Source organism: Myxocyprinus asiaticus, chromosome 15 (assembly GCF_019703515.2).
Source record: "Myxocyprinus asiaticus isolate MX2 ecotype Aquarium Trade chromosome 15, UBuf_Myxa_2, whole genome shotgun sequence".
NCBI lineage: Eukaryota > Metazoa > Chordata > Actinopteri > Cypriniformes > Catostomidae > Myxocyprinus > Myxocyprinus asiaticus.
This window is the reverse complement of record NC_059358.1, coordinates 18,476,193-18,492,749: the sequence shown is the minus strand read 5'-3', so window position 1 is coordinate 18,492,749 and position 16,557 is coordinate 18,476,193. Positions and strand designations below refer to the sequence as shown.

The 16,557-nt window shown below is 36.4% G+C and overlaps 1 protein-coding gene across 2 annotated transcripts; it reads right to left on the bottom strand.

Annotated features, from left to right (window-relative positions):
- Nucleotides 1-907: 907 nt before the first annotated feature.
- On the bottom strand, nucleotides 908-16,068 carry LOC127452827 (RNA binding protein fox-1 homolog 1-like). Of its 2 annotated transcripts, none has more exons than XM_051718597.1 (12): nucleotides 15,658-16,068; nucleotides 12,140-12,376; nucleotides 7,583-7,762; nucleotides 7,110-7,163; nucleotides 6,928-7,020; nucleotides 6,787-6,844; nucleotides 6,576-6,635; nucleotides 5,806-5,944; nucleotides 5,635-5,674; nucleotides 4,763-4,833; nucleotides 3,646-3,727; nucleotides 908-3,479 (listed from the first exon to the last, which is right to left on the bottom strand). In XM_051718597.1, the coding sequence occupies exons 1-12, from the start codon at nucleotides 15,742-15,744 to the stop codon at nucleotides 3,435-3,437; spliced, it is 1,146 nt and encodes a 381-aa protein (XP_051574557.1). In that variant the 5' UTR covers nucleotides 15,745-16,068; the 3' UTR covers nucleotides 908-3,434. The 2 variants fall into 2 exon arrangements, with proteins under 2 accessions (XP_051574557.1, XP_051574558.1); XM_051718598.1 differs by lacking the exon at nucleotides 15,658-16,068 and adding an exon at nucleotides 12,984-12,997.
- Between the last annotated feature and the right edge of the window lie 489 nt (nucleotides 16,069-16,557).

Genomic DNA, 16,557 nt, shown 5'->3' with positions numbered 1-16,557 from the left:
GAAAACAGTGAGAAGGAAAAGAGTGATGAATAGAAGCTGACAGGAGATAGAATGAATAGGGCAAAATCGTTAGAAAAATTAAAGAATAATAAGCCCTTTAAGCATAATAAGAGATAGCAAAGCCAAAGGAGAAACACTGAAGAGGCAGAAATATCTTACAAAGTGAAGAATGGCCTAAATAAGGGTGAAAGATATAAAAGAAAAACAATCAATGAATGCAGGCAGAAAGAAAGAAAAAAAATGGAAGGAAGGTTCAAAGACAGACAAAGGATGAAAAGAAAGAAAGAAAGAAAGAAAGAAGGAAAGATAGACAGACTTTTGGAGAAAAAAAATAAAGGAAATGGAAAGAAGGCCAAAAGAAGGAAGGAATGAAAGAGTGACAGAAAGTCCTGAGAAAGAAAAAATTATAGATAGAAAAAAACAAAAGAAAGAAAAGAGCAATAAAACTACACAGAAACAGTTCTATAGTATAGTTCACTAAAATACTTTATATATTCTGCAAAATAAAACACATTTATGAATCAGAAAAACATTTTGAATCCAAAATTACCTACAGTAGTCGTAAATGCACTGTATAAGTCTGATATCTGTCTATAATCACTTTGATCTTATAATTAAATATCAAATAACTTATTAAATAACTCTGATGATCATTTTTATTAAAAATCAATAATGTCTCATTAAGAATTCTTTAAGAATTCCCTTTAATACATTTAAGGCTGATTCCCCTGATTGAAAGTTCTACAGGAATTTTGATAGAAAGTCACTATTAACTGCAATTTCATACAGGACAAGCCTTTAAATAGCTAGAAAGAAGAAAGTCTTTGAAAGCAGATGGTAAAGGGAAGTAAAGTACACCAAATTATAAGAAAAAAGAGTAAGTGATAACTAAAAAGAAGATTAAAAATGAAAGATAAAAATTTGGTTTTATTACTGGAGCAAAATCAGCATTTGAAGCACAGCATAAAAGGAACAGAGAAAAGAGCAAGGCAAATGGACCATACAACAAGATTTGACAGGAAATGAAAGAAGAAAGAAACAGGGAAGTTAGACAGAAAAGCACCAAAGATTTTTGTTAAAAAAAATAATAATAAAAAATAAATAAATAAAACATGCAAGCAAGCCATTCATAAAGAAGATATAGAAATTGCTGCACAGGAAAAATGTGAGAGGTTTGCAGAAGATTAGAATAAAGAGATATTTAGTTCAGAGGTAGATTGGGAGATAACAAATCACCAACACCAGTGCCACTGCTGTATCTCACAGTATTGCTTTTGATAGCTTTCAAATCACACACACTCAAAATCCACTCCAACACAAACACCAACACAAACCCAGACCTATACACTGGTGGCCAAAAGTTTGAAATAATGTACAGATTTTGCTGTTTCAGAAGGAAATTGGTACTTTATTTCACCAAAGTGGCATTCACTGATCATAAAGTGTAGTCAAGACATTACTGATGTAAAAAACAGCACCATCACTATTTGAAAAAAGTCATTTTTGATCAAATCTAGACAGGCCCCATTTCTAGCAGCCATCACTCCAACACCTTATCCTTGAAAAATCATGCTAAATTTTTAATTTGGTACTAGAAAATCACTTGCCATTATATCAAACACAGCTGAAAGCTATTTGGTTCGTTAAATGAAGCTTAACATTGTCTTTGTGTTTGTTTTTGAGTTGCCACAGTATGCAATAGACTGGCATGTCTCAATATTAGGTAAAAAAAAAAATGGCAAAAAAAGAAACAGCTTTCTCTACTCATCGGTCAATCATTGTTTTGAGGAATGAAGGCTATACAATGCTTGAAATTGCCAAAAAACTGAAGATTTCATACAAAGGTGTACACTACAGTCTTCAAAGGACAACTGACTCTAACAAGAACAGAAAGAGATGTGGAAGGCCAGATGTACAACTAAACAAGCATATAAGTACATCAGAGTCTGTAGTTTGAGAAATAGATGCCTCACATGTCCTCAGCTGACAGTTTCATTGAATTCTACCTGCTCAACACCAGTTTCATGTACAACAGTAAAGAGAAGACTCAGGAGTGCAGGCCTTATGGGAAGAATTGCAAAGAAATAGCAACTTTTGAAACAGAAAAGCAAAATTAAAAGGTTAGAGTGGGCAAAGAAACATAGACATTGGACAACAGATAATTGGAAAAGAATGTTATGGATCTTAACCCCATTGAGCTTTTGTGGGATCAGCTAGACTGTAAAGTGCGTGAGAAGTGCCCGACAAGACAGCCACATCTATGGCAAGTGCTACAGGAAGCGTGGGGTGAAATGTCACCTGAGTATCTGGACAAACTGACAGCTAGAATGCCAAGGATCTGCAAAGCTGTCATTGCTGCAAGTGGAGGATTGTTTTGATGAGAACTCTTTGAAGTAGTTTTAAGAAGTTTTGAACATTCTTTTCAAATTGTAATAATCATTTTTCATGTTATTAATGTCCTGACTATAAATTGTGATCAGTTGAATGCCACTTTGGTGAATAAAAGTACCAATTTCTTTCCATAAGAGCAAAATCTGTACATTATTCCAAACTTTTGGCCACCAGTGTAAATACTATACAGGTTCAGTGGTCTGCATTTTTCACTCTGGGGACAGTTCCAGATAAAATATGTCTGTGGACATATTATATATAATTTTTCAACCCAGATTTTGTACTAAAAATATAAATAAAATACAAAATTACACTATTTTGTAATCAGTTTGTATTATGTAATCATCTACCACCTGCCTATCATAACTCTATAACTGGACCATTAAAGGAATAGTTCACCCAAAAATGACAACACTGCATAATTTATGCACTCTCATGCTGTTCCAAACACTTTTTACTTTCTTTCTTCCATAGGGTGCAAAAGGAGATATCTGGCTGTATATTGGGGACTTAAAGCCTCAATAACCATTCACTTTATTTGCATCTTTTGTCCATACAATGAAAATGGATGGTGACTGTGGCCTTACAACCGGACTAACATCTGCCTGTAAATCTGTTGGGTTACATAAGAAGAAAGAAAGTCATTGGAGTGAGTAAACAATGACAGAATTTTCATTTTCGGGTGAACTATCCCTTTAATAATATCAATACATAGACAATAATAACATCATCATCAGCTAGACACTACACCTCTTAAGCAGGTGTGTGAACTATTGTATTCTCCCATTTTTGTGGGGGTGGAGGGTTGGGATAAAACCTGTTTCCTTGCATTCAGAAAAGAATAAACGTCCATAAATATAATTCCTAAGGTTTTCAGGCTGGATTCATCTTTTCCCAATAAATAGCAAAGTGTCAGCTGCATTATTTACAATATACAATCTCAAAGTCAAACAGTTCCTCAGAAGTCTCGTCATTGTCAGGAACAGACAATCACAAAGGAAGTGAATTGCAGTCACACAGTAGTAAACTTAGTGAACTTCAGTTCAGTACGGAGTAAAGCGGTTGTAGCCTCCACGGTACAAACTTGCCTGATTGGAAACAAACAGAAAAAAATCAGACATTCTATCATACCAGGCCAGTCAAGAAAATGTTTTTACCTATAACTGACCATACACGCAGTGCAGAAAAACAATACAGTATAGGACTGCTATAGATTAGGTAATGTTATTTTTCAGCTATTACACTGTAACCTACCATTGTTCCAACTCCATAAGTTGTGGTGGGTCCCACTGAATGATGGTAGGGGTCTGTTGCTGTGGTGTAGACTCTCCCATATCTTAACAAATAGAAAACACCAAATAAGCATATAAATAAGTCAATTATTCATACTATCTCACTTCATTCAAAGTAATAAAAATCACTATTATTTGGCATATTCACTGTGTAAATGAAAACTCTCCCATCATTTACTCACCCTCATGCCATCCCAGATGTGTATGACTTTCCTTCTGCAGAACACAAATTATGAATTAAGAAGAATATTTCAGCTCTCTAGGTTCATACAATGCAAGTGAATGGGTGCCAAAATTTTTAAGCTCCAAAATGCACATAAAGACATCATAAAAGTAATCCATATGACTTCAGTGGTTTAATCCATATTTTCAGAATTAACATGATAGGTGTGGGTGAGAAACAGATCAATATTTAAGTCCATTTTTGCTATAAAGTCTTCTCCCTGCCCAGTAGGGGGTGATATGCATGAAGAATGTGATTCACCAAAAACACAAAAAGAGCAGGGAGGAGAATTTATAGAACATTTTTGGAGCTTCAAAATTTTATCACCTATTCCTTTGCATTGTCTGGATGAAAAGAGCTGAGAAATTCTTCTAAAAATCTTCATTTGAGTTCAGCAGATGAAAGAAAGTCATACACATCTGGGATTGCATAAGGGTGAGTAAATGATAAGAGAATTTAAATTTTGGGGTGAACTATTCCTTTAAATGGAAAGTTTACCCAAAAATGAAAATTCTGTCATCATTTACTCACACTCATGTTGTTCTTAACCTATATGACTTTCTTTCTTCCATGGAACAAAACATTTTGAGTACAATGTTAGGGAATGACAGACAGCCTCATTAACTATACACTTTCTTTGCATTTTTTGTCCATACTATGAAATTGAATGGTGATTCAGGCTGTCAATCCCTAACATTCTGCCTATGATTTCCATTTGTGTTCCACTGAAGAGAGAAAGTTAGATACAGGTTTAGAATGACATGAGGGAAAGTAAATGTTGACAGTATTTTCATTTTGGGGTAAATCAGCCCTTTACTACAGGCAATTCTGTTTCCGGTTTTGGTTCAGTTCTTACCCATCACTGTATGTGGCTGCAGCAGCAGCAGAGGCGGACTGGGCCACTCGATATGTGGCTGGATATCCTCCCTAAAGACCAAAGGAGTACCATAGAGCATTACATTGTACTTCATTTAGCAAACACTTTCACTTTGCAATACATTTTACAACAGGACAGTCCCCAAGGAGCATCCTGGGGCTAAGTGCCTTTCTCAAGAGCACAGCAGTAGTTACTGTGGTAATAAACCATCCCTCCTGTGGTTTGAAAATACTGTATGATTTTGGCTACCAGTCCAGATCTTTAACCACCAACCCACGCCACAGTTACAGTATACACTGAAAAAAGTCATAATCTGTAATGGATACATCAGTTCCCTTACAACTCAGTACACTTGACATTGCGTAGTTACACATATGGGGAGTGCCTTCTTACACAACCTAGTTGAAACCTCTCTACAGTAACGCCAATATTCTAATATTGGCTATGGTGTTTGAGCCCCGCCTGTTTTGGCGCGAAACAGTCCACTATAAAAACAGGTGCACAAACACCATTTCCTCAGAATTTCTTCCTTCAAGACAATGATTATCTCTTGTCTAGAAACCCTCTACCTTCGCCGTCGATATACATGAGTCAGCATGATCAGTCAGTGATCTAAGCCTGAAAAATTACTTTTGCTGGTGAAAACTAATTGGCCAAGTAAATTTAGATGAAGTAACATTTTTTAATAGAATAACACCAGTTAATTTAGATGTTACCACATGAAGCAAATTTTTTTAAGATTACCTGACATTTTTTTTTTTTTACAATGTATACTGTGGTAAGAGACATACTGTGAAAGGCTTTTATTTTGTGAAATCTAATCGTGTAAATACAGTGGGTGGTAAACTTACATAAACCTCAGCACTGTACAATCCATCCTGATATACCACCCTGCAAGAAAATGAAAATAACAACTAAATTAGTCCAACAAAAATTGTCCATACTTTTAAATTAATGTGATAAGATCAGTGATAAGATGGCCAGTGAGAGAGAGAGAGAGAGAGAGAGAGAGAGAGACTGACCCTGGATAGGCTGGTACTGCAGCTGGTGTGGCTGCTGCTGCTGACCGGATGGTATTGTAGACTGCTCGACCACGGCCACGGAGGGCGGAGCCTCTGTAGGCCAAGGTTGGCGTGGGCACAGGATAAGGAAAGCTGGCAACTATTAAACCGAAAATGTGAATATTGGTTTGGGCTGGACAACAAATTCTCACAAAGCAAAATCTAATTCACATGTTCACATTCCTTGAGTGAGATAAAGGTAAACATATTTGGCTTGCTGTCCATGATGGAAGGCTCTAAATAACACCTGGACTATTATGTAATGAAGACTATAATGTAAAGGGCATAGTTCACCGAAAAATAAAACATTCTGTCATGGTTTACTAACCCACATGTTGATCCAAACACATATTACTTTTTTTCTTTCTTTTGTGGAGCACAAATGGAGATGTTAGGCAGAGTCAGCCTCAGTCACAATTCACTTTCATTGTATAGAAAAAGAAGCTATGAAAGTGAATAGTGAATGAGACTAACATCCCCTTTTGTGTGGGTGAGTAAATAATGTCAGAATTTTCATTTTATGGTCAACTATCCCTATAACACATAATAGAAATGAATAGAAATAGAGATGTTGTTGGGGAATTGTCACAGCAGTGAGGTAAGCAGCTGTTTAAACAGCCTTGTGTTGTGATTCACAGGATTAGATGAACATGACAATATTAGACGAACATGCTCTTCCCAAACTTTTAGAACATTACGAGCATTAAAAGCCAAGGATAAAATACACATACCTGTATAAAGTTCAGGAGCATACATCGCTCCCATTACTGGATTGATCTTCCACCCAGCAGCTGCACAAACATACATACAGGTGAAGGAGCTGAATTAGTTAGGAACATTTGAAGTGCAAAAAGAGTGACACACAGTTTAAGCAGAAATCTTTTCATTTTGGGGTATCAAGAAAATACAAATGACTTTTTGGGACAATGTCATGAAGCTTACCATTCACTAAAGGTGTCTGGGGCTTCTTCGTCACCACCCTCGCTGTGGCGTTGTTCACCTGAGAAGGAGAGTAATTTTGTTGTGCATGAGACAGTAAAATCAGGCCCTTCTCTCAAATAAAGAAACATATCATTCTCATACCTCAATCTTCCTTCCCTCAACGATCGTACCATTGAGCTTCTCTCTCGCTCTGTCTGCTTCTATTGCACTCTCGAACGTCACAAACCCAAAACCCTAAAGAAAGGAAACAGTCTAAAATTAAAACTTACATCTTAGAGAGAGAGAGACTGACCAAACTCATGGACTGTTAGAAACATAATCACCTTGGATCCTCTCTCATTAAAGATGATCTCCACATCTAGAATCTTGCCAAATTGCTGAGAAGTGAAAAAATATATATTTAAACAGATGTCATCCATATTAGAGCTGTCATGTAAGAGTAGGCCTATGTCTTTTGCTGAAGTTGTGTAAATTCTTTGCCTCTAGTGGCAACAAACGGAATTACAAAATAATAATGGTTTTCAAAATGGTTTTCTGAACACAGCCTCTGTCTTCCAATGGTCAGAAAAAAAGATGGTCCTGCCCCAAACTGACAGTATCTGAGCCAGTGCTGCTATGCTGTGCTGGCTGGGGTGCTCAAACAAACAGAGCAATCCTTTAAACGCACCACAAAGCTGCAGTGTTTATGGTTTTTGGGAATTATACCATTGAAAAAAATTACATACTTGTCCTTTAAATTCCAAAATAACCCAGTTGAGAAATGTATTACATTTGGGACAAATATGAATTCTCTTACCCCAAACATTTGCCTCAGGTCTGGGTCACGAAACCTGAAAGGGATGTTGGACACGTGGAGTCTTTTGGGTTGGGCCTTACCAGCCCCCTCCTCCTCACTTCCACTCCCTGTCCCGCTCCCAGTTGCCACAGAAACACTAAGAGTCTGAGGGTCAGACGTTACTGGAGCCAAAGAATTGTCCTGTGCATGAAAAAGGAATGACAGACAGGGAAGGGAGAATATGTTGTGGTAGAAGGAGATAATGGAAGCAGAGGAAAGAAACAAAAGTAGAAAGTGTGAGGAAGAAGTGAGAGAAAAAGAGGACTTTAGTACATTAATAACTAAATATGTTAACATAAACTAGTCCTTGTTGTAAAGTTTCTTCTTAAACATATTGCAACTACTTAATCAATAATCTATTGTATTGGAAGAACAACAGTTTTTATAAAGTGACCACAACAAAACGCAAATGAGCATTCCTCATCCAGTGATTCCTCTCAAGCAATTGTGAGGAAATGTGATTAAGTTTCCATTTTAGTGAGCTGTCTAACAAGTACATGCCTGTTAGAAATTGAAAAAAAAAATAAATAAATAAATAAAAAACACAATTTGCGTTGAACATAAAGCATAATCAGTTTTACTTATGTGAAGTCAATAAATCAGTGGCTAAGAGAAATTAAAGATTACAAAGCAGCATTACTCAATATCTTGTAACTTTCTGAGTACCGCATATGTGAAAAATCACAATCATTTTTAATGCATGGATACACAGCATTTCCTATTGCACTGATTTTAGATTACTGTGAAAAAAATGCCCCCGTGCAGGTCAATACATAGGAGTATTTGTGCTTGAAACTCAACACATCCACTATCCCACAATGCATCAAGATGCCATTTTGTATGTCTGCAACTGCACAGCCTATCTCAACAAACGCCATAAAACAATGGAATAAGGAGTCAAAAACATACATTAAAAATGTTCAGAAAGAGAAAAAGAGGGAAAGGCGAAAAACAAAAGAGTAGCAGGGCATAGCATGACATAAAATTAATGAAAATGGTAGGGAAAACAGTGAAAAAGGCCAAAAAAATATTTTTGGGGAAAAAACAGGACATGTGAGGGCAGGGCTAAACAAGTGAAGTAAATCCCAAAGCAGTGGACAAAAATGTTATGCAGATGATAAAAATGGTAATTATAATGAGCCATGGCTTGAGAGAAAAAAAAGTACAGAGAGATATGTTGAATATCTATGTTATGATGACAGAAGATGTTGAAGCAGTAAGGCAAAATGGCCATTTCGAAGCTTGCATACTGCTTTAACTCATCCAGTAAAGGGCCAAGGGCAACAGAACAGCTCTAATCTGAGCAGAGGAAATAGGGGGTGCACTCGGTTCATCAAGTTTCCTTCCTTTAAGAGCTTTAATTTTGTTTATCGTACACTTTAGACTGCAAAGAGTCAACACTTGGCAATGATAATGAAATTATTTAAATGTAAGAAAGGATAATATAGAAAAAAATTAACACCATACTCTCATTGCGTTGTACCATCATAAAAAAATCCAAGAGTCTAAATAGAGTCAATGTATACAATGACCCCAAAATGTGTTTGGACACTTCAGCCACACTTACATGTGAATATCTTAGCATCATGTAACAAATATCAAAGCAAGTGGCATATGTTCAATAAATATTGCATAAATACATGTTTGCTAGGTTTCAAATTATAAAACAATAGATACTGTATACTGAATACAATTCTGACTAAATCTATTTGGACACTTTTTGGTTGTCAATCTTGGAACATGTCCAAAGGTAATGTGATGAACTACACCTGTGGTTACTTTGCCTTGGCACCTACTGTATAGGAACTGACTTCATACAGCCACTAAAAATCACCTTGACATCAGTTGGGGAAAAAATCATTGCAAAAATACCTCAGAAATCTGAAGTTAGTCGTGAGAAATGGTCTAGCATCCTTTGTTTGTAGATGCCATTGAGGCTTTTTAATACAAAGTCATTCAGACATTTTTAAGTGTGACTATATCCAAAAGTGTCCAGATAATTTTTGGGGCCATTGCATCTCTATTGAACCTTTTCTTTCTACAGTAATAGCCTTTTGCTCCTTTAGAAGTAATCCTTGCATTGTACAAAAAACAGAAAGAATGACCCGTGCCGCCCCCCCCCAACAAAAACACTTAAAAGTAAGCACAAAAAGAGAAACAATTAGTATACCTAACAGAAAGGTATGTACACTTCTCTAACGTTTTATTCCTTTGTGGTTACTACACTAATTTTAGTTACCACTGCCATTGTAGAAATTCACTATTCACAGTCAGCCATGATTCATTTAATTTAGTTAAAGTGTCCAATAACAGGGCAGTTACTGAGATTAAGCAAGCAGTATTTGCCTGGTCATGTGATCTCATGAGGGGACCCTCTCCATGTAGATTAAAACAGTTTTTTTAAGGCTACTGATATGACTTTATCTCATGTTAGTGCTCATCATTTCATACATATTTCTCAAAATCACAATATATTTCTTTAGGGGTAAAACTTTTTTAATGAGGAAAAAATAACTGAATGCACCTTTACTGATGGAAAGAGAAGGAACCGAGTGAACCCCAAAACAGAAAGTGAATGATAAAAATGCAACAAGGGGGGATTTAGGCAGCTTATGGATTTTGACGTATAACTTTTAAAGGTCACTTTTTTCCAATACAACACTTGGCAACATTCAACCAAGATTGCAGAACAGAAATGTGTATTAATAAGGAAGTAAGAGACACGGATAGAAACACACATAGAGAGCTTTACACACACACACACACACACACACACACACACAGACACACACTCACACACGCAAACAACTCATGGTTATGGTTAACTCTGTGCTTGGCCGGGCTTATTGCTAGCTGTAATGCCTACGACAGCAGGTGTCACACAGAAAAAAAAAACTGTTTAAACATTATCATCATCACATTCATCCAGAGGCACAGGCCAGGGAGGGGTAATTCAGTGAAAGATGTTGGGAGGGTGTGATGGGGGGAAAGTACTGTATGTGATGATATCACGTCACGATGCAGAGTGCTTGTCTGACTGGACCTGGGAAACATAGTTGAGGGGGGAGGGGTCATCCCGTCTGATTCCCCCCCTCGACCCCTCCCTCTATGGCGGCGTCTCATAGTCCGAATATCTGGACCTTGTTACTCTGGTGCTCTCTAGTGATATAAGCAATGTGGCCACAAGAGAAACACTTCAGTAACATGGTGTGACAGAGGAAAATGAGAACTCATTGTTTGAGCCTGTTTAAAACACAAATGTATTTAAAATAGATGATAGTAAATACGACTCTGTATTGTTTACACAATACCCTCAGCACAAGTACTCTGCTGTTACTTACTGTAAAGTATTATTCTGTATTTAAAAAAAAAACATGATATATATATATATATATATATATATATATATATATATATATATATATATATATATATATATATATATATATATATATATATATACAGTATATATTTAAAAATAATAATATAAACAAACACACAACAACCACCTATGTCTCTTTGATGACACACTAAAAGCATTTAAAAACATAAATCTGGGCATGGGTCCAATAGCTAAAATGCCCTCCTCAAGATACAGATGACAATATAAGTAATATTTCAGGATAGTACATATATTAAAAGGGGAAAAAAGTGGATGATGAATGTGAATAATCTCCAAAGTAAATGTACTGTATGATGTAATAAATTAGTTCCCGAGCACATACAATTCTACAATTCATATAAATACATCACTAGTACACTTTTATAGAAACAACATTTAGACTAAAGCTTCAAACTGATAATTCTACATAAAGAAATCTAAGCTAGAGTGCCGAAGAGAAAGAACAATAAGGGAAATTTGAACTGGTTTTACCTCCATCACAAACTTAAACATTCATCTATGTGGTGCCTGGGCCAGTTCAACTGCCATATATGGGCAAGGAAAGAAGGGACATGTAAAGAATATACAGATATTTATAGCCCAGCCATGAGATCCCAGAGGCCCAAAGCTTGACATTATATATCATCAGCCTATACATATACTGATGTTATGATTCAGGCTATAATTTGCTAAAATTGGAATCGGCTTCCAGGATAATTCCTATTATATACAAATCAAATTAATGATGAGAGAAGTGGAACAGTGTTTCCATGTCTAAAATGATAATATTTCAAACTCCATTATGGGGCCATTTAATGCCATAAAGCAGTCTGACTTTCTCTCCTCAGTGAAACACAAAAAGGATTATGGAAAAACAATGCAATGAGTGTCAGTGGTGACTCAGGGCAGTGACTTTGTTTCCACGGAAACAAAGAAAGTCATGCGGCTTTGGAACGACATGAGGGTGAGTCAATGCTGGAATAATTTCCATTTTTGGGTGAACAGTATCTTTAAGATTATATTATTTTCTAAAACTTCAAAAGACCTTTATCACCAAACTGTCTTGACCCATGATGGTCCACTATCATCTGAATCCAGTAAATTTATTGATGAAGTAATCGATCATGTTTTCTTACCGTGTTATTAGTAGTTATAGACTGCGTCCCATCATGTTGAGAGCCCTGGTAGACTCTCAACTGATGATGATCTGAATATTCTGAGCTGGGATGAGCGGGGTTGAAATCAAGGGGTGGCAGCCTGGCAGCAGGTGTGGGTTGGGCTTGTCCAGGTGGAGGAAATGAAGGGGGTGGGGCATAGACCTGAGGAAGTGAGGGGTCACCATTGCCTGGCCCCGCCTCTTGGGCAGCGGCACCCTATAATGAAACAGAGATGCACAGTTTACTAACAATAATGTTAGTCTCCATGTAAACTGTTGTTAATTACTTTACTAATTGTAATTAGACAGTCGAGATCCTTTATTTAGGGTTGAACAAAACTTAAATGCTTGTTTATTTTATGTTTCAAGAACTATATATAAATTACAGATAAGGGATTGTAGGTTATTTATCTGAGCTCATTGTTGATGTTGGACAATTATACATATATGCGATTTTATCTCATCTTGGTCATTTTTAATCACACCTCGGACCCGCTATCATTTTTTGGTTTCCGTTGCAGGCCCCCTCTCACCCCGGCCCTATAGGGTGACTGCCCACCCTGCCCTCCTTCGAGTTACACCCCTGCTTTCATATACATTTTCATACAACATTTGTTGATAAATAATCCAGTCCTGAATTTACCTATTAGAATAAAGAAAACAACACACTGGAACTGCTTTGTTTGCAGAACAGTGCTGTACACCAAACCACAGATCATAAACACAGAAAGACAGCTAAACCAAGACAGACATGACATAAATATCTTAACAGACAGATTGAAAGACACAATGTATGAAAGAAGTGTATAAATGAGAAGTATCACCTCTTCAATGCATTCTGCAGGCAGCCCAAAACTCACCAACAACTGATGCATGCTTTAATGCAAGGTTTTCACCCGCCCACTCCACCATAAATCCCTAACACCCACCAATCACAGAGCACCAAACTGGTCTCAAGGGGGTCTTTACACCAGCTGTGTTCTTTGCTCTTGTCAGTCATCTACCCATTTACAGTTTCCACTTAAACACTAACTACTACCCTTTTGTGCTGTTAAATTACGTTGATAGCTACATTGGAGTTTTTGTTCATCTTTATGGTGTTAAAGCTTTCTGTGATATATCTGGAGCTGAAATGAAATGTTTAAGTTTTATTATTGTGTCTGACAGCATAAAGAAATAACCTCCTTACCCTGTCTCACATACACATACATACATACACATACACATCTCTTCCTATGTTTTCACTCTTTATCAGCTGTTCCGCTAGCAGAGAAAGGAGAGTAACTCATAAACTTCTACAATGAGATAGAAACAGCTCTGATTAAATACTGTATCACCATTCCATTTAAATTCCATCAACAGAAAAAAACATATCATGTTACAGAAGGGCCTGTTTCTCATAAAAGCCACTATTCAGCATTGTGATTTAACACCAAAACTACTGTTAGGTCTGTACCACCATTCACAAGAACACGACAGCTTACTTTCAGTCACTTTTTTTTTAATCGCACAGGAGCAACTTGACACATTTGTCTAGGTTTTGAGACCCAAAGTAAACCCAAAGTAAAAAAGAAAAAAACTGGTACAAAAGAAAGAGTAACTAAGTGTTGGTTGGTCAACAGAATGAGTAACTGAATCAATGGCATGATCTGGTATAATGATAAAGAGAATATTTAAATATGATATACTGGTTAAAACACAGTCCACTAGTGTATGCAAGGTCTAGCTAGCGAGATCTGAACACAAATATTTGTTGTAAATTACTGACCTGTTCTGTTTCCCTTCATGTCTCCCCAAATATATGCTTAATGTTTGCCTTCCTGTCCAAGTATTTAAATAACGCCTCTTTAATATCCTAATCTTTTTACAGTGAGTAGATACAATATCAAAACTTTGTCAGGCACATTGACTGATACAAGATTACTTCCCACTCATACACACACACACACACACAACTTCTTCAGCTGTCAAGTTTGGGGTTAAAGGTCAGAACCAGGATGCCAGGTGCCTGATCTGACAGCTGACACACACACACACACACACAGTCTATACCAGGGATTTTCAGACTAGGGTTTGAGGACCCCCTGGGAGCTGCAAGAGGATCTGGGGGTCTGTGGAAAATAAAATATAAGTGTAAAAATGCACAAAAAACAACAACAAAAAAAAAGTTTTATATTAACAAAACAAAAACAAAAAAAAAGTTTTATATTAACAATTTTTACATTATTACTATTTCATTCTGCTTTCTAAAGACTGGTCGGAAATCATGAGATTAATCATGATCATTTTATTCTATTGACAGCCATACATTTGATAGGTTTTTAGACAGGTTTGCGAAAAAGTGAAATATTTCTTGAACCTTCTGCCTGCTTGTAAGGCCATATTCTCAGTAGAGCTGCTTTAAAACAATATTTATTGTGAAAGTGTTATACAAATACATTTGAATATTATTGAAATATTTTCTCTTCAGGTTTACATACAAACATTAATAATCAAAATAAGATTATAAGAAAAAAATATACACTGTAATTATGAAATAATTATATTTGTGATATTTTACTTTTTAAATCATATATTTTGACTTTTGTTCAATGATAATATAAAAGCCAATTATTTAATTTGCTAGTGTGTTATCTTTATATCACACTATTTTTCTCACACAGTAAAAATGGGCCTAGCCATGTCCTAACCATGCACTAAAATTAACTAATATCACATAAACAACTAAGAGAGGTCTAAAATGTGCCTAAAAATCACCTGCAATTCTTTGTTTTATGTCCTGCTCCATAAATGACATAGTAATCTGTCACTGTCTATCACTTTTGATAAAGTCGAGAGGCAAGACTCTATTTCTATGTCTGTAATCTCTGTTTATGTGTGGGGGAATTTGTAGTGAGAGGAACAGACTAAAAATACAGTGAGTGTGACATAGAGAAAGTGCATGCGCACACAGTTTATCAGCTGTCCCAGTATTTTCTATCTGTCACACACAAACACACAATTATATACACACACTGAACCTGTTTTCAGGAGGCTAACCTCGCAGGGACAAATATAACTAACAGCAGGACACAGTGTTCTTCCTTGACAGTGTGAAACACATTAGATGTCCTCTCTTCTGACCCATTGGAGGACAACCATTTAGTACATACAGAAGCATTATGGTGGCTAGTGACAGGATGAGTTATCCAACATTTCCCCATAACCAGACATGAGACTGAAATTTCACAAGGAAATAGCTCAATCTGCACAACATGCCCATTTAAATAATAAAATGTTTGCAAAATGTTTCTTATGCAGACACACACACACACACACACACACACACACACACACACACACACATATATATATATATATATATATAATTTTATTTTTTTATTCTCTGTGATACAAATATGCATGTATGTATGTGCATATACCCAAAGTATTTCAGAGAATTAAAGACGGAGAGGAAGAGACTGAGAGAAAGACAGAAAAAGAAAGGGACATGGTTACCTGTACTATGCTGGGGTAGCAGGTAGCTGTCTGGGGGTAAACAGGGAGTCCGTAGGGCTGAAGGATCACAGTAGGGGAGGACAACATGGTGCATAGCCAGAGAAAAGGACAGAAAAATGGGAGACAAAGAGGAGTGCAGGGGGAAGAAAAAAGGGAAGGATAGCTCTCTGAATCAAGAAAGTAAAAATCAGACTGGGAAAGTTTAGCATCCAAGTGAAGGTAGAAAAAGATCCAGGGGTATGAAAAAAGAAAGGAAGAGAAGTTGCTTTGATGAGTGCCGTCAAAACTTCCGGCTGATGAACAAAATGACAAGAATTTAAAAAAGGCAAAAATAAGACCCTCTCCAAAACTTCAGAGTGCCAAGTTAGTCTGTCTTATGAACGGCAGAAGAGATCAGTACTAAAACAGATCTCTGGGGGGGACAGCATGTGTGTGTGTGATGTGAGTCTGTCAGTGGGTATATTTGATAGACAGAAACACATGCTCAGTGTTGTGTTACCTTCTTTTATAAATAGTCCATTCCTCCTTGAGTTGTACTGGTATCACTAATAGAAATTCAATAGGACATATTAATGCATTAATATAGAATTTAGTCTGAACTGTGTACCCAGTTTTTGTAAATATTTTAAAATCCTTTGAAATAATTGATAGTTGAGTATGTTTTTTTATTGATACAGCTGTTTCTCATAATATCTCATTAAAATATATACTAGTAACAAGTGTGAGCTTCATTAAAAGTTAAAAACGTAGAGCCACAGATTATATAAGTCACTGCACACATGAAAATTCAGTAGGGCCTACAACATAAAAGTATTTTTCTAAAAATATGACAAATCCACTCTTGAAAGCAATCTAGTCACTTAAGCCATCATTCTTGTCTAAAATGTGCTTCCTTCTCAG